Genomic DNA, 27,446 nt, shown 5'->3' with positions numbered 1-27,446 from the left:
TCTAGTAGGGTAATAGGGTAATGAGTGCAGACATGATGGTTCCTGACCATTAAGGGCTTTTTAAGTGAGGACAAGGACTTTAAATTCAATTCTGAATTGCACTTATTTAACCCATTTAGGTCTAAAACGGCTGTAAAAAAAATGCCTGTAAAACCTGTGGACGATTTTAAAATAACCCCCTAAAACCTGAAGTTTTTCTGGAAATTCAACAGAAGTGTCTGGGAAAAGTCCCATGTTGCATTGCAACACTCCCACATGTATTCTCATGTTGTGCCTTTTTGTGTCTTTTTTTAGTCGTTTTGTCTTTATGGTAATTTTTTAGTCATTTTGGTCATTTTTTTTTGTCATTTTGTGTCATTTTGTGTCCTTTTTTTAGTCATTTTATGTCTTTTTGTGTCATTTTTTTAAAAGTTATTTTGTGTCTTTTTTGGTCATTTTGTGTCTTTTTTTGGTGATGATTTCAAAGTTTTGAAAAAGTCCCATGTTGCATTGCAATACTCCCACATGTATTCTGATGTATTTCATTGGCCAAGAGACCGGAGAATAGGCTGGAGGCCGGGGCAATGCCATCGACAGTAACTTCATCTTTCAATAATATGTTTCAAAGATGTTTGGGGCAAGTACAATACATTTAATTTGGTCTGTCTGAGAATTGCAGGTCATCCAGGTTTTTACATCTTTAAGACATGAAGTGTAGCTAGCTGAACACTTTCATCTGATTTGATCAATAGATATACTGTAATTGGTATCATCAGCATAACAGTAAAATGTATGTAATGTTTCCTAATAGTATTGCCTAAGGAATCGTATATAAGGTGAGAAGATTGTCAGTTTGAACATGAGAGCCCTCTGTTATGTTGGAGGATAGCAATTTATTGAATACAGGTGGAATTACTTCCTTGCAGACACTTTAGTGTACAGACATTCATCACCTCAGTATGAATGGTGGTAAATCCTGCACCATCATCAGGTATAAGATGATTTTGTTCCGATACTTACAAGTTACTTATGTGCATAGCTGGTGACATTTCCATCAGGTTCAGCTGTACTTTGTTTTTATAAATAACAGCAAATGTTAGCATGCTAACAGGCTTGAATGATAGAAAAGTATAACTGCTTTAAATATCATACTCTCTATATTCATTTTATTTTTCCAATCTTAATTTCTTTTTTAGTTTTTTGTTGAGAGGTGTACGAATTTTAACATTTAACCTAAGATAGAAGGTCCATAGTTGATCTTGGAAGCAGTAGTTGCAAAACAATCTGCTAAATGGACATTGGGATGTAATTGTTTCATCACCAACTTTGAACTAAGAATCCTTCAATCTCAACCTTTATTGTATGTAGCGTCTTCATGGGTGAGAGGAAATACAACAGGGTTTTAGTTGGGCAGATAACCAGAAGGATTGTGCATTTTATGATAAAAGCGTCAAATTTGGTATGATTGTTGCCGAAGGCATATAGGAAAAAATTTGATGTGGAGGCACGACAAATTTTCAATAATGCAGCCATTTTTCAAGATGGCCACCAGTGACAACTGTTTATAGATAGATAATATATAATATATTTCACATTAACAATGGATAATATGTAATATAAGCATCAAATTTGGTACCGCTATGGCCAAATACACACAAAAAATACAGATATGGACCCTCATAAATGATCAATATGGCGGCCATTTTCCAAATTGGCTGCCAGTGACAACTGCTTTTAGATCAATTTTCATATTAATGCTGGATATAATGTGATGTTGATTATATATCAAGGATTTATGTTGGATTTATCTGCATTGCATTTGGGAACTATCATTAAGATTATACTTTTTTTCAAAATGGTGACCAAGATGGTAGCCAACAGCAAAAATCTTATCTAACCGTCCAAGTGCGAACATTGAAGTATTTATGGTAAATGTGCTCATAATAGATAATGAGTGCTGATGCTGAAGCCAATTACTGTATTAACACAGTGTGTGTACATGTAAACTAGAAGCTGGAGCCTTGAAAATGATCTCCTGAGAGAGTAGGCACAGTGGAGAGTCTATATGCACATACACACACACACACACACACACAAACACAAACACACACACACACACACGCACACTTGTCATGTGTTATTCAGGTTAACAGGAGATTTCCTATCAGGCTCGGTGTCTCTGTGGACCTCCCCCCACACATCAAGGTTTACCCTCATTCACTACCTCTATTTTTAACCCCTTCTGTCTGCCATGTTCTTCTGCTCTTTTCCCCTGCCTCTCCCAACCACCATTTGCCATTTCTGCGTGCCATGTGGAGCCTCACCACTCTACCATCAGTATTCCTTTCCTTTCAGTTTCTCTATTAATTAAAATACGAAAAGGGTCCCTCTTTAGAAAGCCACAGACTGTTTGCCACTTGCTCATCTGATTTGCTTTGTTGACAAGAAACTATAAATAGACTGAAGCAGAACTCATGCAGTGTTTTCCAGTCAGGATCTTTACCTTCCCTTCCTTCCTCTGGCCTACATAAGCACTAATGAGGTTGGTTTCCAGAATAAGTTATTGTTTCTACCTCCACTTCGAGAGCAGCAGGGAACAGAAGGGAACATCAACCTGTCTTTTGTCTAAATCTCTATTAGTCCCTGAGGACTGTTGCATGGCTTGTCAGCAGCTGGGTCTGCACTTGTCTTTCCTTTGGTCTTAGTCCCAGACATCACAGAGGCTGTGTTGAAGCTTCATTATGAAGATTAATGTTTTTAACACAAACCAACACTTCAGTTCTATATATGTTATTAAATGACTGCATGGATTAGTAAGTCGTTTGCCCTTTTTCTCACCTCACCCAAAATAATTAAAAAACATTGGCATAGCTGTTTATATACTCACACAGTATTATATCGGAATATTTATCAGTATTATCTTAAAGTATTTCAGCTGCTGTTTGAGAAAATAAATTCTAAATTAAATAATGTTCCCGCAGTGGCTGATATTTTTCCTGTGAGACGTAGCCTAATTAACTTTGTTTACAATGGAAGTGAGTCAAGTTAGCCAGACAGCTTAAGTTTTTGTGCGGTAAATTAATTAAATTAAATTAAATTCCATTTTATTTAATTATTTTGACTAGGATTTCGAAATAATAAAAACAAGTATAGCACACTAGCAGTGGACTAATAGAAGATCTTCATAAGCTGTCCACTCACAGTCTGACCATGTACCCCTATGCAAGTTCATGTGTGACTGTCAGAGCTACACTGTAAATAATTCACTGTGATTTTTACAGTAATTTATTGACAGCAATTAACAAGTAACTTCCTGTAATTATTATTTACAGTAGAACTACGGTATTTTTATTTACAGTACTGTTTTTATACTGTAAAATAAAAACCAAACACTGTGATTTTAGTCTTATTTACAGTACTGGTTTCTTTACTATAAAATAAAAAAAAACTGTAAGAACATGAAAAGAGTTAAACATTGTGATTTTTAATGGTACTGTATATGGCAATGCGACACAGTAAACAATGCTGTTAATTTTATAATAATTTCATCATTATTTTTATAGAAATAAGTAGTAATTGCAAGTAATTACTCTGTACACTAAAGAAAATAATATTAATACATTTACTGTATTACAATTGATTTCCATACTTTTTTTTGTATGAAAAACTTTACTTTAAGTTATTTATTTAAACAGCATTTGTATAGGAACGATTCTGATTAAAATTATGGTAACAATGGAAAAATACAGTAGTCTACTTTACTATTCACAGTACTACACTGTCTACTGTGTTTTTTCCACAGTAATGCTTTAACTACTGTGATTTTGTCACAAGGACCGATTTTTATTGTAAATTATACAGCGATTATTTACAGTGTAGTTGTAGAGCTGCTGTTCACAGCTAAAAACTACTGTCCTTGGTCCAATGATGCCTCCTGCCAGGCTGTATGACAAACAGTTTATGAGTTATAGGAGTGGAGAGGCTGAAGTTTTGGGGGCGGGGTTAACTTGAAACACAGAAACAGGAACTCTCTGCTGAGAACTATGATGCCTCTCAAAAGAGACTACCACAAATGGGTGTATGAGTTTGGACACGCTATGTGAATCTGTTAACCAGTCATGAGTATTTTTGTTATAGGCCATTAGCATTGCCCTTTTGCCAGTTGGCTGAACAGGTAATCATCTGTCTACTGCTAGTTATGATTACTACATTTACACTAATCATCTAATATCAACACAGATGGATTAACATTACAGTCAATGGAAAGCCAGTGTACATATTGTTAGAGGCTTCTTGCAGGTTAGCGTCACACACAGAGGGCTGTGGCTATTTGACGAGTTGGGAGTGAGAACATGCTGCACCCACACACTTGACCTTCATGCCATATTTCAGACTCCCAGGGGGAAAGCTGTGGCTGCTAGAGGGTGGGACATTTTTTGTGGACCATATGACCAACAGAGCAACTGACTGAACAAGTGATGGACAAACTGACAGAGTGCGCTATAGAGCTGCTGGTTGCAGCAGAAAACACCTGGACAGAGCTAGAACCAACTTAAAGGGGGTCTTGCAAGCAATCAGGAGACTAAAAGTCAAGAAAATCCGATTTCTTATGGTCTCAATTTCCTGTAGCTGCATAATACTTACGAAAGTTCACATCCCAGGCAAGGTTATAATAGTTTTGGATTTTTCATTAGTTTTAGTTTTAATTTTGTTATCAATTTTTGTTTTCAAATTCAGTTAGTTTTAATGAGTTTTTTTAGTTTTTCAAGTGTGTTTGCTAATTAGGGCCTCGGGGCAATCGCACCGAGCGCTGGTCCCATACAGCAATAGCTGTAGGGACCAGTGCTCGGGACACTACTGTTATACTGTGGATTTCTTCTTCTTCCTCTTCCGGATGCAATTTCGTCCCGCTACTAGTCCTACAACTTCAAGAGTTGCAGGACAAATTATATATCAAAACGTGCGGTTTGATCGGGATCGGTGTGCTATTACTTTTCTCTACAGAATATGAATTTTTACGAAAAACTGCCCAAAATTTTGCATTGAAATGAATGGGACGGCCGACAAAAAATGAGCGAAAAAGAACAATAATTGGAGATTTTTAAACGTCTACTTCTCCGGCATAATTTCACCTACTCCATTTAAACTTTAAACAGTAGGCACAAGTCTTGTGTATCAGTGTATTAATCCACGTTTCGATAGGTCATATAGTTTTTTTATCAATCCCTGTTCAATGACCATGATCATTTTTGGAGAAATTCTGAGATTATAATGGGTGTGTATTGCACGGAATGTTCGTGTCACAGTGTGTGACATCATCGCCAGAGTGTAGAGGGAGAGAAAAAACTGTCAAAAAATAAATTTGAAAGCTGTGCTCCAGGCCTCAAATTCCACTCTACAGAAATAATTTATACATAGAAACGTAGGAAAATTTGTCTTCTCCCTCACAATCCTCTGGTAAAGCTGTCAGAGTTATAGTTTGGGCGTAAGACGCACAGATGCACCAACAACACCACCAACAGCCTCATTGGCTCACATATTAAAAACGCAGGAAGATTTCTAAAAAAAGGGATTTGTAACAGTTTTTTTAGATCGCTCTAACAAAGCTATTTTTTCATTTTTCTTTAAAAAAAAACATATGTAGACGTTCAGGAAGAACTCAGGACGCTCAAAGTGAAGTCGGATCAATGATAGGTATTATGGTTTTGCCAAAAATGCTTTCTGATCGAGGCCAGAAATTCCAGTCCACCTCTGGCTGCTGTCACTCTTTTGGAACTTTAACAGGTGTCACTTAATTCAGTTGATTGCTTTGATTTGATTGCCTTTGATCTTTAATGTGATTACAGTTACAGATACACACACACACATGCGCGTAAGTGTGCACACTCCTCACACATGCATACACATGCTTCAAACACGCACACACGCACACATAGGTAACTTTGTGATTTTAATTACACACACACACACACACACACACAGGTAACTTTATGCGATTTTCGCTACACACACACACAGGTAATTTTAATTACACACACACACACACACACACACACACACACACACACACACACACACAGGTAACTTTATGTGATTTTAATTATACACATACACACACACAGGTAACTTTATGCGATTTTCGCTACACACACACACACACAAATGCGCGCATATGCGTGCACACTCCCCACATACATGTTTCTCTCACACACACACACACACATACACACACACATTTTGAGGTTAAAGGGCATAGTTTGAAATCTCTGAAGAATCTCATCATAGTGTACACACACCGGCAGTAGCCCCCGTGGCCCTTTCAGAATTTCCCCAGAGGAAATTTTCTAGTTTTAATTATTATTTTACTTTTTGGAAAATGCTTAGTTTTAGTTTAGTTTTTATTAGTTTTAGTGTTAGTTTTTTTGTAATGGGGTATTTGTTGGGTGCCAGATTCAATAGGGTCACAATAAATGTTGCCTTTATTTCCTTTGTCTGATGCATCTCAGCCCCAATAAGTTTATTAAGTCATAAAACCAGATAGATTAAATAGATTTCATATCAACCAAAAAGGTTTATGTATGAAAAAAGTCAAACAACAGACAAAAACTAAGGACATTTTCACTATAATTTTTGTTAGTTTTAGTTAGTTTTGCAACCACAAAATACAGTTTCGGTTAGTTATCGTTTTTTTAAAAACTCTCATTTTTATTTTTATTTCAGTTAACAACAATGTTTTTTCAATTCTAGTTTGTTATTTCGTTAGTTTTCGTTAACTATAATAACGTTGATCCCAGGTTAGAAAAAATAGAACACAATAACAAAATGATTAAACTTTTGCATTTAAATATATTTTTCTATTTTGTATTTGTCACTCTGGTTGTGTAAGAACAAAGTATAAGTATAATGTAAAGTATATGATGGCTACCTAACAGTTAATAATGTTTGCTGTCTGCAGCTATGGAGGAGCTGGATGGGGATGAGGTCAGAGTGTCCTCCAGGGGACGCTTTGCTGAGAGAGACATCGTCCAGGTAAAGTATATGTTACATACACACGGCCCACAATTGTGATGTCAATAACTGTGACAAAAGACAGAAGAAATCTATATGGAGTTGATTTTGTTCAACTTCAATCTGTACCACAAAGACATGTCGGACAGAATTGGATCCTAAACTAGTCTCAGTGACAGCTTAACATTCAATTCTAAACAAAGGCCCATATGAGAGTATTTAACTAGGAAAACATAACTGTATATCGGAAGCTACAGAAGGTTAACACAGTTATGATCAGATCCTAGCATAATATTTGTGAAAGAAAAAAAGGCAAATTTTGTTTATAGCAAAACAATTAGTTTTCTTTTTCTTCTTTCTTGCTAGTTTTGTTTTCGTCATAAATAATGATGAATTAAATATTTATTTTTGATCAAAAGGTTAAAAAAAGTATAAATACCCTCATCATGCAATCAACAAGTTTAAGAAATATAAATTTATGTATTATTATTATTATTATTTATATGTATATACATTATACAATTATTACCATTACATTACCTCTTTATGCATAAACATCAATAAAAAGACTTGGAGCAAATATGTATATATATATATATATATATATATATATATAAGTAATTTTTTCACATGGATTTTTAGTATACCATTGAATAATGACTGACTACATAAGCTTAAGCAACAAAAATATTGTTTATTTATGTTCAAGTCCAACAGACCAGTGCAATTTTTGTCATTAAGTGTAGCAATAGCATATTTAGAAATATATTTCATAAATTCAGGTAGCCTATAGGTAGGTAGACCTTCTGTAAACTATAATACTTTGGTTTTTTAAGTAAAACACAATACTAAGTACATTCAGAACATTGGAAACCCTGACTATTAGAAAACATCTCTCTGTTGCTTCAGAGGCCATAACAGACTTTGTTGATTTACCAACAGCTGGTTTAAAAAAATCAAATTAATTTCAGTCCAACTCTCTCAATAACCTTGGCCAAAACAATAAAGAGTTCAACATAAAGTGCCAGTTGCACTAACAAAATTTCCCGGCCCTAATATATATATGTACATATATGTATATATACATATATGTATATATACCGATTTTTTTAACTGCTTACTGATAGGCACAAGGCAAAACACTTTTCACAAAATTTAGGCACATTTTTCTGTTGTCATCATCATCCATTTTTCCTGTTGTCATCTAGTTCGTTCCTTTCCGAGACTACATCGACCGCTCAGGGAACCAGGTCCTGAGCATGGCCCGGCTGGCCAAGGACGTCCTGGCAGAGATCCCAGACCAGCTGCTGTCTTTCATGAAGAACCGGGGGATCGAGCCCCGGCCCCCACTGTCTGCCATCTCAGACTCCCCCTCGATGTCCACCACCACCACAACCACCGCTCCTGCCAACAAGGAGCGCAACATGCACGCCTGAGACGAGCACAGCGAGTGGAGCAGTAGGGTCGTTGCAGATATGAGCAAAGAGAGATGTGTGTTTGTCTCTGTGTGTGTATGTGTTGCATGGTTTCAGGGTTTCAGGGTACTAGACAGGAACTGAGTCAGGATTTTGAAGACTGATGGCGACAACTACCAGAAGAGAATACATCTTTTAAACGTGTTGGAGGGGAAGTTTCCTTTGACAAGATTTGGACCTGACATGTAGACATGCACTTTGATCCTTTCAACATTTCTGATTGTGACTTTTGTCAGCACCTTTCAAATAAGTGACTAATACAGACAACACTTCTTCTGCAGAGGTTGAGTCCATACCTCCGTCTGCCCCACTTCAGTTTCTGTGACACTGTTCCTGCTCACAGTGATAAGAGTGACTGCTGTAATAGAGTAATAAATCCTGAAGTAGCCAGCCAATTGATTTCTATCTGTTGTGAAGAAAGATGGCACTGAGGCTGATGTCCTTTCCTTGTTTGTTTACTCTCAGGGCATTTTAAAGGCTTCACAGTAACACAGGGGGTCTGAAAATAGAGAAGCATAATTTAAACCCTGTTCTGGTTGTGACTTCGGACACCCAGTGGAAACCAGTTCTTTTTATTGCTTCATGAAAATGTATGCTCTATGTTTATGTATGCTAAATATGAAAATTGAAATGTGCTTTTATGTAAAGGGGTGGTGAATGCTCTACATTTCAAGGTCAACATCCAGAGACTTAGCGATGGCAAGTCTAAACTAATCCCACTAGGACACTTGAAAGCGCCTGGTGAAAGCAGGAAATATATATATGGCCATGAAATTGGCCCGGGATGGAGAACAGACTGAAATATTCCCCTCTCCAGCATATCCACTTTCCCCAGCCACCGTACAATTTAATATCAGGAGGGACAGACTATTTCAGCCCCATATTGCAAAGCTGAATATTGCCATGTCTGTGCTCTGCTGTTCCCCCTCTTCCTCCAAATTGTAACTCTCTCAGCTGGGGCTGTCATTTGGGATGAATCATTCATGAGGTGGCTGCCTCTGGTTCTCAAGCTGTCTAGAGCATGTACCTGTTTAAAATGAATAGAGTTGGTCAGTGCACATTTCACAGGCCAGAATACTTCATATGTAGCAGAGAATGAGTGGAAGCGTCAGGTTCACCTTTAGTTTTCTTTTTCTTTTTTTTACTGGAGAGAATACACCAACGAAAAGAGTGAGAAGGAGTGTGAGGTTTGGTATGTAGTGCTGTGTCAAAGTTACTCAGACTGCCTGCCTTTGTTAGTGTATGCACAGCTTCCTTCATCACTTCTGGTGTTTGATATAACGTTGCATATTTCCTGCAGCTGTCAGTCACAACACTAGCTACTGTATAAAGACTGATTTGCGGTGAATGCTGACTTTTTCCAGACATATCCTTTTTTTGTGATTTCATTTGTTATGCTTTTGTTCTGCACATGAATGATTCAAGCTAAAGTGAGTGAGTGCTCCAGTAGAAACCCCAGATTCATTTGTCTGTACAGGCTGTGCTGTATTTTACAGCCAAGCCTAGCAAACAACTCAACAGAATAAAAGTCCTCCAAACCTTATGACACCATATGTCGTTGGTTCTTACCCTCAATTAAGACCCACAAGCAATAGTATGTCTCTGCAGACCCGGAGACTGCAGATTCAGACCTGCAGTTCTAGACTCCTTGTATTTTGCGACAGTCCTTGCAACACATTGAACATTTCTTCAGTTGGGGCAAGTTTCCCCTTTCCCTTTTTGTAACATGTAACACCTGAAAAGAGAGTGCTTAATTAATCAAAGTTAATATTATTCAACCGTTTTACAGACATAAACAAGGCCAAAACCTAATAATAGAAAATACATTTTGCATCTTCTGCACTGGAAGAGCTTAATTTCTGTCCAATAAATCTCTAAATATATGCTATAGAGTAGCCTCATATTTATGTAGTGATAAACACACGTAATAAATAATATAATAAATAATAATATGTTACTTCAAATAACATAACTGAATTTTGTTTTCACATGGGACAGTCTACTGGATGAAAGTCCTAGTTTGTTTAACCCTCTCACCCGCCCTAACAGTCATTTTTCATTTGTTTTAATTACTTCCTCCCTGTGCACTTGCTAATGTCACTTCTATCTCGGCGTCCTTCATAATTACTACGGCTAGAGGCCACTGCTAACTAGAAACATTAACATGGGTCATAATAAGTTGCTCTACCAATAGCACATGGGGTTGAATTTGGGGGAAGTACATTATCAAAGAGAATAGTTCAACCTAACTGCATCACAAAAATAGAAAGTTGGGTAATAACAACAATAACAAATGGATTCATCTGGATTTGTCTGGATAATTAAGCATGTGTCATAATGTATCAGAAAGGAAATGGATATGTGGCCTTATTTATGTCATAATCCCAGTATGTGCGAGGGAGGACTCTATTTTTATATGACAAAACAGGAAATCTGTGTTATTTTGCATGCTTATTGGGCCAATATGCTGCCAATGATTGTACTTGTCTGTATCTTATTCTGTATTCATATTTGAAAATGACTTCTAACAACATTCCTACATGTGTTGACTTATGTACTGTGCAGGAGCGTTCTTTCTATTTTTACTGTTATTGTGTGCAGTATAGTTGAAGGAACTGCCAATGTAATAATCCAAAACATATAAGAGATACATGAGTTGTAGGATAGATTTGTATCACACAGTCTTTAAAACATGCATGCATGTGTGTGTTATGGTCAACAAGTACACTCACCCAAAGTCACAAAACGTATTGGATACTTTTGTATTAAGCATGAGCTTTCTATACAGTGTGTACAGTAGTTGATTACACTGACAGACAATACTGCTCACTACTTCTCCCCAGTCTAGTGTGTTCCATACTGCTGACATGTAGGTTCAATGTAAATACATCTAAAGTGATGTACAGAATATTTTGTGAAGTCTTCCTTTCTTCCATTTAGTTCTTCTCTGGTACTCTTCATATATGTTCATGTTATTTTTGTCACATTTGTGCTGGTCAGAAGATTTTTTTTTTTTTTTTTTAGCTTTTTCTTAGAAACCAAATAAAAATATGTTAGAGGCTTATCTCTAGGCTGTGCCAGGCAGTGTAGTCTCTTACTTTTTTGACAGAAATTATTGGGTTATGTTTGGGAACGTTCAAAAATGATAAAAGGTGCATTTTTTCTTATTTTTATTTATTTATTTATTTACCTTTTTCTTAGAAACCAAATAAAAATATGTTAAAGGCTTAGCTCTAGGCTGTGCCAGGCAGTGTATGTTACTTTTTTGACAGAATTTATTGGGTTATGTTTGGGAACGTTAAAAAATGATAAAAGGTGCATTCTTTCTTTTTGCTTAAGGGTGGGTAGTTTGAGAAGGCCCTATTAACTTTTGTGAGCACAAATTTATACTGCATTTTTTTCATTGATCCTTTATTTATTTCTCGAGGAATCATTGAGGGCAACCCCTCATTCACAATGATGTCAAGAGTACAGAGAAAACACAAAACAGCACAGACAAAACACATGCAAAAACATTAAAAACAGTGACCGTGAAAGGCAGAGTTATTGGTTATCATAGTTTTAAACTGGCCCATAGTTTCAGTGAATGTTGTTAGATGTTCCAGGTAGATGCAGCAGAAAAACCGAAAGCAGGTTATTGTCTTCTTTTGCAGAATCAATGGAAAAAGGGTCAAATAGTTGCAAATGATAGCTTTTTTGTGAGCAGGGGGTCAAAGGGTACCGTTCGTTGTCTACCTCCTCACCTGACCATGTGTGGATGTTTTTACATCAGGCATATTAAGAGGCGTTTGAAAGATAAGAGTTGCAAAACACAAATAAGGTACATAAATGAACCTAAGGTATGCCATTTATATTGACTTACTGGACTTTCAAACTTGTTTTGGATTTAATGACAAAAGACATTTCAGATCTGGCTTACAGGTGCATCTCAATAAATTAGAATATCATGGAAAAGTCAAACAGCCCCAACCACGTATTGAGTCATATAGATGAACATACTTTTCAGAGGCCAACATTTCCATATTCAATAAACTTTTTAAAGTTGGTCTTTGTAATATTCAATTGTTTTTGAGACACTGGATTTTAGGTCTTCATTAAATATAAGCCATAATAATTTAATATAAACATATCATTTAATATAAACATATATATATATTTCTGAGTGTAGTGATGTGATTTCGCCAGAGAGTTCATTTAACATATTTGGTATGTTTTATTTTCTACTACATGCTTCTACCATCAAAAATCAAAGTTAGTCTAAACCCAGAGGGTGCCATGCTCTTTAAATATTGGTTTAATCATCAGGAGGAGGAGGAGGAGGAGGAGGAGGAGAAGGACGAGGAGGAGGAGGAGGAGGAGGAGAAGGATTTTTAATGTTAACATGTTACTACACTGCCACTCAGTGGCAATACAATGAAATTGAAACATTGGCTGGGATAAGGAATGTTGATTTGGTAAATTATGAAACTATTTTTGGCTTCATATTTCAATTAAAATATGAAGCATTAGAAATGTATAAAGTATCATACAAATTCGCAAGCATATAATACGCCCATACTAATTAATAATAGCAAATGTTAGTGTCAATGATCCAGTGCTAAAAAAATCCACTCCACAGTTTAATTAAACAAAAGTACATTCATGTTGCCTTCATGGTCCCCTCGTGACTATTAAAAAACACTAAAAAAAAAGTTGTACCGCCATAATTCATACAGAAAAAAATGTAATTACACAATGCTTCGGTTGTTAATAAACTGGTAAACACATTTTTTTATTGAGTGTTTATTTGATATGGACATAGCAATTACATTGGACAGACCAGATGCATTGTTGAAGTGTTTTAGCATAAGTGCTAATTCGCAACACTTGTCCATAGGCAGTTTTGAAAAGATAGGGCAATTAAAATAACAAGAATGGAAAAGGGAAGGACCAGAGAAAGATAGAAAAAAAACAGCAACAAAACAATGGGAAAAAGAAGTGAAAGAAGTACAAGCAATTTTCAATAAGTAACATAAAGAGACAACAGAGCAAAGGCAATATGAGCAAGTAGTAAACCAGTTAAGAGCTATTTTTTAGATTGCCGAGGTGGGGTTTTCGTGCTGGCCTTGAACGCAGCCCTCGGCCTGCTGTAAACTGTGTAGTGGCTCTGCGGAACGCCTCCGTGTACTAGGGCGGGCCTTTTCTGAGTCGCTGCTACAGGGATACCAAGATGGAAATCCAGGGGCTTTCTGGTGCCCAAAACATACACTCTCAACATGGCGCCCAGCACAGAACCCCTTCGTCTCCACGTCAATCAGCAACAGGGTCGACACCTCGTTTTAATTCCACCGAAAATGAAGCGGATGGACTATTGGAGTCGTCTGAGCCACAAAGTGACAACAACAACAACACTAGGCCGAGGACAGCCCCGTTTCACCTACTGGCGGAAAATGGCAGCGGAGCGGGTTGTTCGGCTGTTAGTAAACCGCAACCAACCGTTAAAACCAGTTTATTGGGAAACGGTACCAGACCGACTGTCGGACTTCATAACGTGAGCACGGAGAGAGACAATGAGCTCGATGCACTGCTTGGTTCGCAGGAGTTCGTGAGGACTGCGTGGAAATACGGTGTGGAAAGCGGGGATAGTGTAATGCAGATGGCGCTGCCTCTGTTTGAAGGGGAAGAGGAGCCGGAGCTGCAGCGGCACTTCACGTTACCGTGTCCAGGTTTACGGCAGCAGCGTGAGGACGCCGCCTCGAAGCCCTCGGTGAGCAGCCACAGCGGCTCCAACACGGCGAGCAGGGCAGACACCACCCAGGAACTGTATGTTGTTTTTAATGTTGTTCAAGAGGATGGCATCGGTGAAGCGAGCAAACACCGACCGGATGTGTCATCTGACGGTGGCGATCAAATGAAAAAGACAGAGAGCTCTAGTCCCAGTGTCTCCATGGAGGCTGGAAACAACAGCGACGTTATTCTCTGTGAATCTACCGATCACTTGAATTGTCTTGACACCCGGGCCTTGAAAAAAGCTGATGTTTTCAATTTACTGAGCGACAGTGCCGGGACTAATGTTAAACAGACTGTCTATCACCACACTGTCGAAGACGTTGTTTTGACAAACAAATATGGCGATAAGATCTGTGGCCAGATTTGTACAGAAAACAACGAAGGTAAGCTGGTCAGGGAGGTTTCCTCTGCCCCCTTGATTTCAGGGAGCTCGGGCGTTGTGGAAGTCATGGACACCACGGACTTCATTTCAGACTCAGCGGGGCTGCAGGGAAGTGCAAACTCAATCACGGCCTCCACAAGTCCGCCTGCTAGTGAAACCTTTTCCGGAACTATCACAATAAACAACCAAAGCATCATAGTGACCATAGAGAACGGGATACTGACTCTCGCTGCCCCACCAGAGGGATATGTGCACAAAGAAGATGACATGGTTAGCTTAAAGGAGCACCTTGGCATGAAAGACCATGAGGATATTGTTCTTCTCAACTATGACGGTGGCACTAAATCCATCGGGAAGATCAGCACACTGGCAGTGTCCAGCTCCAGCCAGCAGGAAGAGCCCAGGCCTGGTTTGTCTGTGAGTGACTCTGAGCTGGCTCTGGTGGATGACTGTCCATTATCGGAGCTTGGTACTTCTCTGGACTCCTGTCCCATTGTAAAGCAGGAGGCAGGTGCACTGTGTGCTGTAACAGAGGCCGATCTGGTCACCCTGTCCCCCAAAGCCACTGTGGCAGACTGTGAAAATGGGGATTTCCAGTGTGTACCGCTTATAAGGTCCAAGAAAGAGACTGTCGCCTCTTTTGGGTGCCCAGAACAAGGCTGCTCGTGTACATTTGATACACGTCAAAAACTTAAGATTCACCTACTGAGGCATGCAGAGGACCCACGCCCCTACCAGTGCACCGTAGAGGGTTGCGGCTGGGCTTTTGCCACCTCTTACAAGCTAAAGCGGCATCTTCAGTCCCATGACAAGCAGCGGCCACACACCTGTCAGTTTGAAGGCTGTGGGCGCCGTTTCACCACAGTCTACAACCTAAAGGCTCATGTTAAAGTCCATGAGCAGGATAATGCCTTCATCTGCGAGATCTGCCATGAGAGGTTTCGCAGTGCTACACGACTCACCAATCACCAGAGGGTCCACTTCGAACCACAGAGGCCCCACAAGTGTGAATTCCCAGGTAACACCAGCTGCATGTTGGATGTTTCTTAGTTTTCTTGTCATTTCTCTGCATTTATTTATGAAATTAAAATCCTCCCTTTATGCTTATGCACTTAACTTCATCAGTTTTCCATCTGGTATCATACCACAGCTAGGGTTGTCACAATGCTAAAATTTTCAACTCGATACCGATACTCAGGAAAATATTCAATACTCGATACCATCTTCGATACCACAAGGATAAAAACAAAGATGCCAAAATTTAACAGAAATATTTTTATTAACAAGAAAAATGCAACATGTAAAAATGAACAGAACCACAGGTTAAATATTTATAATAAAAAACAGTTGTGCAAAAAGAAACTGCAACTATGATAACAAGCTTCAGGTGTGAGGTAGTGCAAAAAATAAATGAATTCAATAAACAATAACGATTAGAACAATATTTTGAGGTTGTATGCTGTGTACAATATTAGGCAAGCTTGATTTAAAAAAAAAAAAAAAATAATAATAATAATAATAATTTAAGTGTTCCTTCCATTGGTATGCTTTACACACATAACAATAAACTATCGATACTTTTGAAAATGAGTATCGTATCCGGATACAACGTTTTAGTATCGATACTTTTTTGAGTTTCGATACTTTTGACAACCCTAACCACAGCACAGCTGGTACATTGAATATGAAGCAAGTTATCTCAAAGGATGCTTTGTTATCTCATGTGTAGGGTGATGCGAGTTAACTGTACACAGTCATGTTCACCTTGGATTGTCTGATGATTTATTCAAAAGAACCTCCCCCACTGTCTTATGTGCCCCCTCTGTCATGTGCAGGATGTGAGAAAACCTTCATCACCTTCAGTGCCCTGTTCTCCCACAATCGCACTCACTTCAGAGAAACGGGTCACTTCACCTGCACCTACCCAGGGTGTGACAAGACGTATGACAAGGCATGTCGGCTCAAAATCCATATGAGAAGTCACACTGGTAAGCTGATAGTGGAATATAGTGTCAGTTATTTCTAACCTTAACCAGTGGTTCAGGGCGGAGGGAGTGCTCCACAGAGATGTTTGAGGCATGTTTTTTTTTTAAGAGTAATTTCCTCAATCACATGATGCTACGAATGCATTGCTCTCTGTTCACTCATGTCAGATAAGACTGAATCCTCTTCACTAAACTGCCACTGAAGCAGGTTTGCTGTAGGACATAGGTTGCACAGGATAAATCCAGGCCAACTTTGTGTCTGCAGAAAGCCTGTTACCACTTTTCTGTCTTCTTTGTACAGGTTATAGACCCTGTTTGGAAATTAGAGCTGCAACAATTATTTGATTAATCGAACAACAATAATCGATTATTAAATTAATCATCAACTATTTTGATAATCGAATAATTGGTTTGAGCAGTTTTTTAAAAACAATAAGTCCAAATTCTCTGATTTCAGCTTCTTCAATGTGAATATTTCTGGTTTCTTTGTTCCTTTATGACAATAAACTGAATATCTCTTTGGTTTGTGGACAAAACAAGAGATTTGAGGACGTCATCTTGTGGTTTGGGAAACACTGATATTTTTCAACATTTTATTGACCAAACAACTAATCGATTAATCGTTTAAATAATGGACAGATTAATCAATAATGAAAATAATCGTTAGTTGCAGCCCTATGGGAAATAAACATGTAATTTCTTGTTTCCAGGCGAGAGGCCATTTGTCTGTGACTCGGAGGGCTGTGGCTGGACCTTCACCAGTATGTCTAAGTTGCTCCGACATAAACGGTAAGTGCTCTTGAATAGACACTTTCCCCTTGATGTGAACACGGAGAAGGTCAACGTTTACCATCAACTTTTAATGTCCAATAAGGACCAGAGCTACCATGATCGAAGACATTTTCACCTTCTGACATTACTCTGGGCTTCAGGTTTTGTTGTTCACACTACAACCCTGATTTGGAAAAAGTCGGAATGCTGTGTGAATCACTCCTACAAACAGGATGCATCATATTCAGAATTCAGTGTATATTAACAAGGCAAGGTTATTTGTATAGCACAATTCAACACAAGGTGATTCAAAGTGCTTTACATAAACATTAAAAACAGCAAGACACAATTGAAAACCGTAAAAACAGTCAATTAAAACAGGGAAATAGAAATAAAAATACAAATAAGATAAAATAAGATACAGCAGGATAAGAAAAGAGATAAAATAATAAAAAGCACAAGTCAAACATTGCATAGCTAAAAAGTAAGGGCAGTAGAGTAGAGCAGAGTAGTTCTTGTTCTTGGGACACGCAACAAGCCAGTTCCAGATGACCTAAGGGGTCTGGATGCTTCATAGAGAGGTAGCAGATCAAGCATGTAATTTGGTCTGAGACCATTCAGTGTTTTATAGACCAGCAAATCAGTCCAGGTTTTATTAATTTACTAATGTGGACCCCCAAGGCACCTGTATGAGTTCATCCTCTCCACTCTTGCCTTGGTTACAACCAGGACAGGGTAGTTACTCTGGCAGCTATTTGGCTTTGCTGATATTAAACCACAGGTGATTGGATTTGGCCCATGTGACAAAGCTCTTTTTCAGTACTCCTCCGCTTCGTCTTTTCTGATGCATCCAACAATTGAGGAGTCATCGGAAAGTGAGGCTAGCAAGTTTCCCACTAGAAATGATTCACTAGAATCTTTCATGTCAATATAATAATAACTTTGGTTCCACCAAAATCCAATAAGTACCTTTTATTATATTCCTTCCCAGTCTCTTTTATTATATTCCTTCCCAGTCTTCTCTACATATATTAATTTTATGAGACTGCTGGGTTTAGTAGCTGTTTCAATTGTTGTCATAAAATAACAGGTTGGTGGAGAAATGCAACCTAGTTGAGCTCTAAAGAAGTCTTTGTGTCTTTCCACCTGTTGGTCCTGTCTCGCTGACCACAGACTCCTTCTCTGTTATTATCAGGAAACATGATGATGACCGTCGCTTTGTCTGTACAGAGGAGGGTTGTGGGAAATCCTTCACTCGGGCAGAGCACCTCAAGGGTCACAGTATCACTCATCTGGGCACCAAGCCCTTCCAGTGCCATGCAGAAGGTATGTACAGCTATCAAAAACAAAACACAGGAATTTGACTTTTAATGGGAGAAAGTCAGCGGTTATATTATTAGATTTTTTTTTGGTAACACTTTAGATTAGGGAACACTAGGGTTGCAAAATTCCCGGAATTTTCAAAGACGGAAACTTTCCATGGGAATTAACGGGAATTTATGGGAATAAACTGGGAATTTTCAAAATTGAAGGTTGGCTCTTCTTAGGGAACTTAAATATAGTTGAGGAAAGTATATTTTAGCATAATCTTGACTAAAACAAACAGATGCCATTCAAATACACTTGAATATCCATGCCATTCCTCAATCACATGCACAGAGCACACTGCTTACTGCATGGCTATTGAGACCACACCCCCTACTGGCACTGTGCACTAACCCTAACCCTCCCACACAAAGGTTCGCAACAAGCTCACAAATGTGAGAGTGGAAAAGCTGGTTGGCATTCCCGCAAACGTAAGGCTCTTTGAGCCTGACACAGAGCCATCCTCAACAAGGCTGGAAAGTGACACTGAAGAGGAAGACTCAGAGTTGGATGTTGAGGAAGGGGACATGTTGTTGGATGTTGATGAGGAGCAGGAAGAGTCTATTGACTGAGCAAAAATGCAGAGGATTGCTTGAAGGAAGATTTGCATGTTTAATGGAACGTTTTGGAGGAAGAGTGGCATTTTTCATTTAACATTTTGAATGGGACTTTGTGGAGATTTTTGGATGGGGGGGTAAATTTTTGAATGAGTGGGATTAGGGGATGGGTGATATTGAACCCAACACTTCTGTTTTTGTTCATCCATGAAACAAGTAATTAGAACGTGTTCTACTCTACTTACAAATAAATCTGTTGAAATTACATATGTATTATATGTATTGTAGCTTCCAATATGGAATATTTCCAAAATTCCCAAGCTTAACTTCCCATGGAAATTTACCAGAAATTTTCCGCCCCTTTGCAACCCTCGGGAACACACATTCAGCATTAATTAGTTGCTTATTAGCATGCAAATAAGTAACATATTGGCTCTTAATTAGTCATTATTAAGTAGTTATTAATGCCTTATTCTGCATGGCCTTATTATACAACCAGTAAGCCATTAACTAAGAGTTTTCCCTCAATAACCTCAGAATTATTGCTTATTAGTAGTAAGTAAGGAAGTTGTTGTATAATGAGTTATGATCTTAATATGCTTTACTTTGTATGGACTTTATAAGTCTCTACATAGCAGTGAACGAAACCATGGAAACGGCAAATAGCCACCTTCTCCAGACCTTTGACGTGACTGGTGGCTCCTTTTGGATGATTGGATGAGGATTGGTAGATTGTAATGTCAATCATTACTCTACAAAGTGACCCACTTTGCTCCAATGTTAGTCTACCAGTGACCCACTGGCATTAAGGCATTAGTAACTACTTAATAATGACTAATTAAGAGCCAATATGTTACTTATTTGCATGCTAATAAGCAACTAATTAATGTTGAATATGTGTTCCCTCATCTAAAGTGTCACCTCTTTTTTTTTGTAGTTTCCTGTTTTCTGGTCTGACAGTTGTCCCCTTTAATGTTCTTCAGGCTGTAGTGCCAAGTTCTCAGCACGCAGCAGTCTCTACATCCACTCCAAAAAGCACAAGCAGGATGCCAGCACCCTGAGGACCCGCTGTCCTGTGGCCAACTGCTCCAAGCACTTCTCCTCCCGCAGCAGCCTGAAGAGCCACATGCTCAAACACCACCACCTCAGTCCTGGTGAGTGACATCACTGTCGGTTCAGGATAAACAGTAATGTTTGACTGTGTGGCTTAGGCTTTCTTTATAACCAGATAAAACTCATAGGTGACCCACTTATGACTCAGAACAATTCAATGAAATGTTGATGGAGGAAAAAACTAAATTCAAGAAGAAAAACATCTCAAAGCTGTTGGGTTGGCATGACTAAATTACCTGTTATAAACAATGTATTTATAACCACAATATGAATTACCACCATGTTTACCTGCTGTTGCTGCCGCAAGATGCATGTTCATGTTTCTTGAAAAAGGATTGTTGTAGTGAGAATATTAATCAAACATTGTAAAGTTCATTAATTATTTAACCTAGTGCATCCATCTTGTCTTTACAAAGTGAGGATGACATTTTTCTCTTCAAACTGTTGGTGATGATTTATTAAGTGAGTGTAATATGAGTTTGAGGATACTGTATTTCCTCAAATAGTAGCCGGGGCTTCTATTAATAAAAAATCAGTTTGGGACCCGGCTAATAATAGGGGCAGGCTATTATTTGAAGGAGGCTTTTATTAAAAAAAGAAAATCAGAGCAGCTCTGACCGGCACTTTTTAGAGTGTTTTACACAGCGCATTGTAGCCAGTTACCCGGTCGTCAGCCATATTGGAAGTACTGGGATGTAAACAAACAATGAACAGCACGCTGAATGTTCATTTTAAGCAGGATTTAAAATGTCTAAACTACTAAAAAGCCCAGAAGAACGTGCGTAAATGGCTGGACTTTACAGAGAATGACTAGGACAGCGGGAGAAACAACCATATTTACCTACAGTACTAACTCGTGTGGCCAAACTTCAAAATACAGGTGTTGTGATGAAATCTGTTACCGTCAAATGATGTTTCCTGAATGGTGTTCTCCGTAGCATCACCTCCACGGTTGGAGTTAGGATTTCAGTTTAAGGTTAGGCCTTGTAGAGAGAACTGTTTGGGGTTAAGGTAAACTTGGGCTCATGTTAACAACTTAAAGGAGGACTGGTTGGGGTCAGGGGTCAGGTTGGTGCAGGTTAAGGTAAGGGGGACACATATCGACGGGGGAACAGACTTTGACATAATACCGGTAAGACACCCGGCTTATAAAAGAGGCCGGCTTTTATTTACTTGAAATAGTTTTTACACCCAGTAACTAAATGAGGCCGGTCATTAATAGGGGCCCGGCTTTAAATTGAGGAAATACAGTAATTTAATTTCATTGTAACATCTAAAGGGGTAAAACAGTTTTTTACAAATGTTTATTCCACTACATGTTCACTATCCAATAATTTCCAAACCTTTAACCCTTTCACCACCCCAGATGTTCTCAGTCAGATGGAGACCACGCCCACCCTGACCCCCAGCAGTGAGCTCATCAGCGCCACCCCAACAACAGTCGCTGGGCCTGGTGTTGCCGTGGGCGACCAGCTGACCAACTTGGACCTCAGCTCTCTTTTCTCTGCCGTGCCTGGTGGCACTGCAGCCACCGCTGGCATTGGAGTGGGGATTCCCGTCGCTGGGAGCAGCTCGAATGGCACTTTCACCATGGACCTGTCGCTGGTCAGCTCAGGCATCCTCACCATCGACCCTTCGTCAGTCGGCACCACGCTGGGTACCAGCACTAGCACCACCTTAGCCAAAGCTGTGGACCCCCTTATCCTGGCAGCCAGTGCTGACATGGGCCCCCACCACGGGCTGGAGGGAACAGTGGGGGACGTCCTGCCCCCACAGGGCACTCTCAATCTGGATGATGTGCAGACCGTTACCCCGGAGGCCCTTGGGACCCTCACAGCTCTTACCATGCAGGGAGCTGGCGCGTCTGTGGACCCCACTCTGCAGCACCCACTCAGCTCCTCCAGTGCCCTGAGCGTGGAGCCCACAGCCTCCTTGGCAGTAGCCCCTGTTGCCGAGCTACTGACCTCCCCCTCAAAGGGGGTGGAGGTGGGAGGCCAAGGGGGCGCTGGGCCCCTGCTGGGCTGTGTGGAGGTACTGGGGCCACAAGACGGAGGAAAGGTCCTCACCCAGTTTGTTTTCCCCGGTCACAGCAGCAGCTTCAGCCCACAGAAAGACCAGGAACTCAACGCTGTGTCACCAAGCAGCTTCCTGGTGAGTTTCATGCTGTTTGAAGGGGAAGTGCAGAGATTCAGTGGAAATGCAGCAGTTAGAATTTTGTGAGCCAATTTCTGGTTTCCTTTTAAATTCTGATCTGCCAGTTCAAGTTGTCTTTCTTTCCAAATATATATTACTATAATTGGCAACATACACAAACATTCCTGTAACTTTCTCTGGTGAAAAAATTGAAATTCAGCTGTATGTTCATAATAATATATTGACAGCTTAACAACTTAGATTTTCTCAGAACCTGGACCAAGTTATAGGATCTTCTCTCACGCAAACAAATCTGAAAAATAGTAAGCAGAGATGCAAACTTATCATCTATTGGCGGAAATCAAAATAGTACATTTGTGTGATTGGTGTAGAGTTTCAGGGGGAATTAAATGATTTCAAATGCATTAAGGTGTGAATCTCTTACGGTTAGAATCTGTGAATTACAAAAATGCTTATATTTTGAGAAAATAAGCACACATTTCTGCTGTAAGCAGCTTGACTTTAGTTGGTACTTACCCTTTAAAGCCTACATAATGTGTCTACCCATTTTGTATGTCAGGAGAGTGGAGGCTCAGCTAGGACTGACTACAGAGCCATCCAGCTGGCCAAAAAAAAGAAACAAAGAGGTCCTTCAGCCTCCTCTGGTAAGACCTATTATTTAATTTTGCTCAGTCAGACCAGAGAGTGAGTAGTGACCAAAGGAGCTGAATAACAGAAAGTGATGATGGTTCTCTTTGCACAACCCAGGGACTTCAGGATCTACTCAGAGAAAAACTAAAGGAGTAAAGGCAGCCTCGGCGCCCTCTGGTGTTCGATATGGGGAAGTAGCTGCAACAGCCAATGGGGGCCTGACTCTGCGTGACCCCGTCACCGGGGCCCAGTATGTCCAGATTCAGCTGCTGCAGGTGAGATCCCCAGACATCTCTTGGTAACACTTTACAATAACCATAATTTATAGATGGTAAACAGATAGTTTATTAATGTTTAATCATCATTTATAAACTGTATATAGGCCATTTAGAATGGTAAATACATAATTTATTAATGTTTAACTAACTAGATAATTTATAAATAACAAATAGATGGTAAATTAATGTAAGTTTCTAGTTGCTTTACCATTAACAAACAATTCAATTATAATTAATAGTTTATTAATAGTTTTCGTTGTACTCATTACTTAACATTTTAATACCATATTAAGTATGTTAATGATTTTGAAATGATTCATATAGCTTTAAGAAATTGATTGAAAACATTTAAAGATTAAATATGTATAGCACTTTGTAAATGGTTAATAACTGGTTTATAAATCATCTATAAACATCACTTAGTTGGTTATTGTAAAGTGTTAACCATCTCTTCACAGCTTGTTTCCCAACTACACTGTAGTGTTTCTGATTCCATTACAACCTGACTGATTTAGAATAATTCCTCGATCTGTGTTGAGACTAAAGTGTAGCTGTTGTTAAAGCCGTGCTGATCAAAGTGTGTGTGAATGCAGGACGACCCAGCCAGTGATGGTGATCTGGCCTTCCAGTTGAGCTCTCAGCCCTCCAGCTCCCACTCTCAGCTCACTGCCGACCTGCCTGTCAACATCTTACAGGTGAGAAAAGTTTTCATTACAATTTCTTATGGCTTTTATTTAACATCACCCAGTGATACAGTGAGGTTGTATTTGACAGCAAATCAAACATTGAAAATGAAAATTGTGGCACAGTGAAATTTTGATTTCTGTTTTTGTTTTTATTTTATTAGTTTATTTATCCACAAATAGCACAAGTAAACATAATAACAAAGTAATAAATAATAATAATGATAGATACAGAAAATTGTTGTGGAGCCCTGTCTGTTTAATGAAGCATTCAAAGCCCTGTGGTATGGCCTCTACAATATTCTTTGTTTGGTGATTTTTGATTAAGAATGCTGAATTCTGCGAATATTCAATGTGAGAACTACCATGAATTTAAAGGAATTCATAGGAAAGGGAAAAATGTTATTAATAACCTGGATGAATTCTAAAGATCTGTACACATGATGGAGGTCGGCTGCTGAAGGCAGTGCATTCAACAAAACGTGCCATAAGACCTAGTAATGTAATGCTTTTTTATGTATTTCCACGAACCCCATGACACAAGACTGGTTTCAGGACATGTAGAAAAAAAATATTACCAACTTTATTTTCACCTTTTAAGGCAACCTCATGACCAAAAAAATTATTCATTCTACATGTCCCAAAAACAGTCTAATGTCATGCGGTCCTTTTTGATCACAGGTGTGATTTTTTTTTTTTTTTGGACTATCATCCAAAAATGAACAATGTTTTCAAAACATAAGTTTCACTAAAAGTTGACATAACTTACTGTACATTCCCATCAATATTTTTCCCACTATTACTATTGGAAAAAATATTCAGGTTTTATTACTTTTTTCTCTTGAAATGAGGCCTAATTTTGTATATTTGACTAAAATTGACCAAGAATAATGAAAAAAATGTGAAAATTATATGTTATATGTGTTGGTCATGAGTTACCTTAAAAGGTGAAAAAAAAATCACACCTGTGATCAAAAAGGACCCCATGACATTAGACTGTTTTTAGGACATGTAGAATGAATAATTTGTTGGTCATGAGTTGCCTTAAAAGATGAAAATGTCATGGGGTCCTTTTTGACCCCTGAGGACCATGGGTGTGATTCTTTTTTTTATTTTCACTAAAAGTTGACATAACCTACTCTGTGCATTCCCATCAAGAAATTATTATTTTACTATAACTATTGGAAAATAAATATTCAGGTTTTATTACTTTTTTCTCTTGAAATTAGGCCTAATTTTGTATATTTGACTAAAATTGACCAATAATAATGGAAAAAAATATGAAAATTATATGTGTTATGTGTGTTGGCCATGAGTTACCTTAAAAGGTGAAAAAAATGTCCTAAAACCAGTCTAATGTCATGGGGTCCTTTTTGACTCCTGAGGAGCACAGATGCTATAAAATGTATAAAGAAAGTTGAAATTTATATTAACCTATATTAATTGTATGTTGAAAATGATTTGGGGTCAAAAAGGAGCCCAGGAATACAGGAGGGTTAAAAGACACAAATGATATATTGAAATTGTGCAAAGCATTTAGCTTAACTTCTATGTTTGATGAAAAGTTCCCTCCCTTTGTAAGCCTACTGTGGCTATAAGAGAAGTGAGCTGTGACTGTTTCCTCACAGGAGCCTTCAGTGATGACGGAGGACGATAACGGCTCAGACAACTCCCAGTTCACAGGAAGCACAATCAACCTTCAGGACCTGGAGTGACCACCACAGAGCTGCAGGCTCCACAGTTTACATCAACAAACGTTGTTGGACTCCCAGGACTGTGAAAGCCTTTTCTGACATGTGGTGGATAGTCTGCAGAGGAAATGGACATGAGTCCACAGTTAATGCACCTTGACAAGAGATGAAGATTATTATGTGTTTATTTCTGAAGTCCAGTTTGTACCAAAATCAAACCTGACAGCATTCTCATGTCAGAAGCTCTTTGTTTCTCTGTGTGGGGATTGATCGTAATGGTGTCTATTCCATGGTGCCACATTGCCATTCATGCACACACAGTGCGCTGTCTATGCTCCAGTTGCCTTACAGACACCTCGCGCTGTGCATTCCTCCACTGACGGGTTATCTGCTTTATTTGTTGCTAGTTTGATTTCTTAAGGTTTGTTAGATTTATTTTTCTATGGCAGCAGTAAGGTCATGTGTTTGTATACAGTTTGTCATGAGATACTACCTTCTGGTTCTAATTTTATCTGTTTGTTATTTATTATTTAGCTGTGGATTTCCAGAATGGCAGAGCCAATCACAGAGATTAAAGAATCTAAGCACAATCATAACGGTTTGTGGAGAGGTCTTCATTATACTTTCTTTGATTATGTGAGAAATGCAGAAAATTTCATTTGGACCACACAACAGAACTATGAGGATTCATGAGGTTCATGAAGGAAAGCAAGGAGGGTCGGAGGATCAACGACTTACAGAAACATGAGCTTGCCATCTTCTCAGAACCAATAGAAGAGTCCAGGGGCCCTATTCACAAAAGATAAAACTTAAGACAATTCTTAAGAAAAAATATAGGATGTTTCTAAGAATGTTCTTAAATGCTATTCACCATTTTTTTCTTAAGAATTGTTTTATGTCTTTGGAAGTTCTTAGTTTTCTCACTTAGGAAGTTCTTAGATTTTTAACTTAAGATCCCTCGTGTGACGTTTATATCTGTGAAAAAATGGAGGATATCGCTGGTAAGCGTAGCAAAAACTTTACCAAACAGGAGTTGGATGTGTTGGTAGAAGAAGTCATTGTTAGAAAAGAATATAATATAAGGGAAGCGACAACAAGAAGAGAATGTGTTACCACATTGTCTAAGGCTAAACTTAATATTAAAGAAATCACATGAATGTCATATAAATGTGTTAAAGTAAATCCATGTCAAGAGGGCTTCTCTTAAAGTTATGAAGAAATATGAGAAGAACTTTATTTTCAAGAATCTCAATTGTTCTTAAGTTCAACTTATTTTTTAGGAAGAAACTAAAGAAAAGACAATATTTTCTTCATGAATACCAAATCTTAAATTTTGTCTTAAGAACAAAGTTAGGAAAAAAAGTGGCACTTAAGAAGCTTTTTCATCTTAAGAATGCTTTGTGAATTCAGCCCCAGATCTGTATTTTGCCAGTCACAAGCGAGTCATTTGGCCCATCATCACAATCAAGATAGCATCTGTCTTTTCCACAGATGAACGTCCAACCAGCTCCAGTTACCTCTGAGATCTATGCTATGGACACTAGCGACAGTTTTGAGGTAATTGTCTTTATCTGTTAACGATGTAATATGCTGTGTAAAGTGAACT

The 27,446-nt window shown here is 38.6% G+C and overlaps 2 protein-coding genes across 2 annotated transcripts in view; both read left to right on the top strand.

Moving 5' to 3' along the window:
- LOC131969091 (copine-9-like) overlaps positions 1 to 11,370 on the top strand; it is a 187,009-nt gene extending 175,639 nt beyond the window's left edge. Inside the window, exons 19-20 of the mRNA XM_059330229.1 lie at positions 6,935 to 7,008; positions 8,196 to 11,370. Of these exons, the coding sequence (XP_059186212.1) occupies positions 6,935 to 7,008; positions 8,196 to 8,423 (302 nt within the window). The 3' untranslated portion in view covers positions 8,424 to 11,370. The remainder of the gene's footprint in view (positions 1 to 6,934; positions 7,009 to 8,195) is intronic.
- A 2,301-nt stretch (positions 11,371 to 13,671) lies between these two features.
- Positions 13,672 to 26,436, top strand: si:dkey-156n14.3 (zinc finger protein ZXDC). Its single transcript, XM_059329869.1, has 10 exons — positions 13,672 to 15,631; positions 16,449 to 16,601; positions 17,309 to 17,387; positions 18,565 to 18,695; positions 20,275 to 20,445; positions 21,771 to 22,555; positions 23,118 to 23,202; positions 23,306 to 23,463; positions 24,060 to 24,161; positions 25,778 to 26,436. Exons 1-10 carry the CDS (start codon positions 13,672 to 13,674, stop codon positions 25,862 to 25,864), a joined length of 3,711 nt encoding a protein of 1,236 aa, XP_059185852.1. The 3' UTR covers positions 25,865 to 26,436.
- Positions 26,437 to 27,446: the final 1,010 nt, after the last annotated feature.

The sequence above is a fragment of the Centropristis striata genome, chromosome 3 (assembly GCF_030273125.1).
Source record: "Centropristis striata isolate RG_2023a ecotype Rhode Island chromosome 3, C.striata_1.0, whole genome shotgun sequence".
Classification (NCBI taxonomy): Eukaryota; Metazoa; Chordata; class Actinopteri; order Perciformes; family Serranidae; genus Centropristis; species Centropristis striata.
The sequence above is the reverse complement of the archived record's forward strand: the minus strand, read 5'-3'. Positions and strand labels throughout refer to the sequence as shown.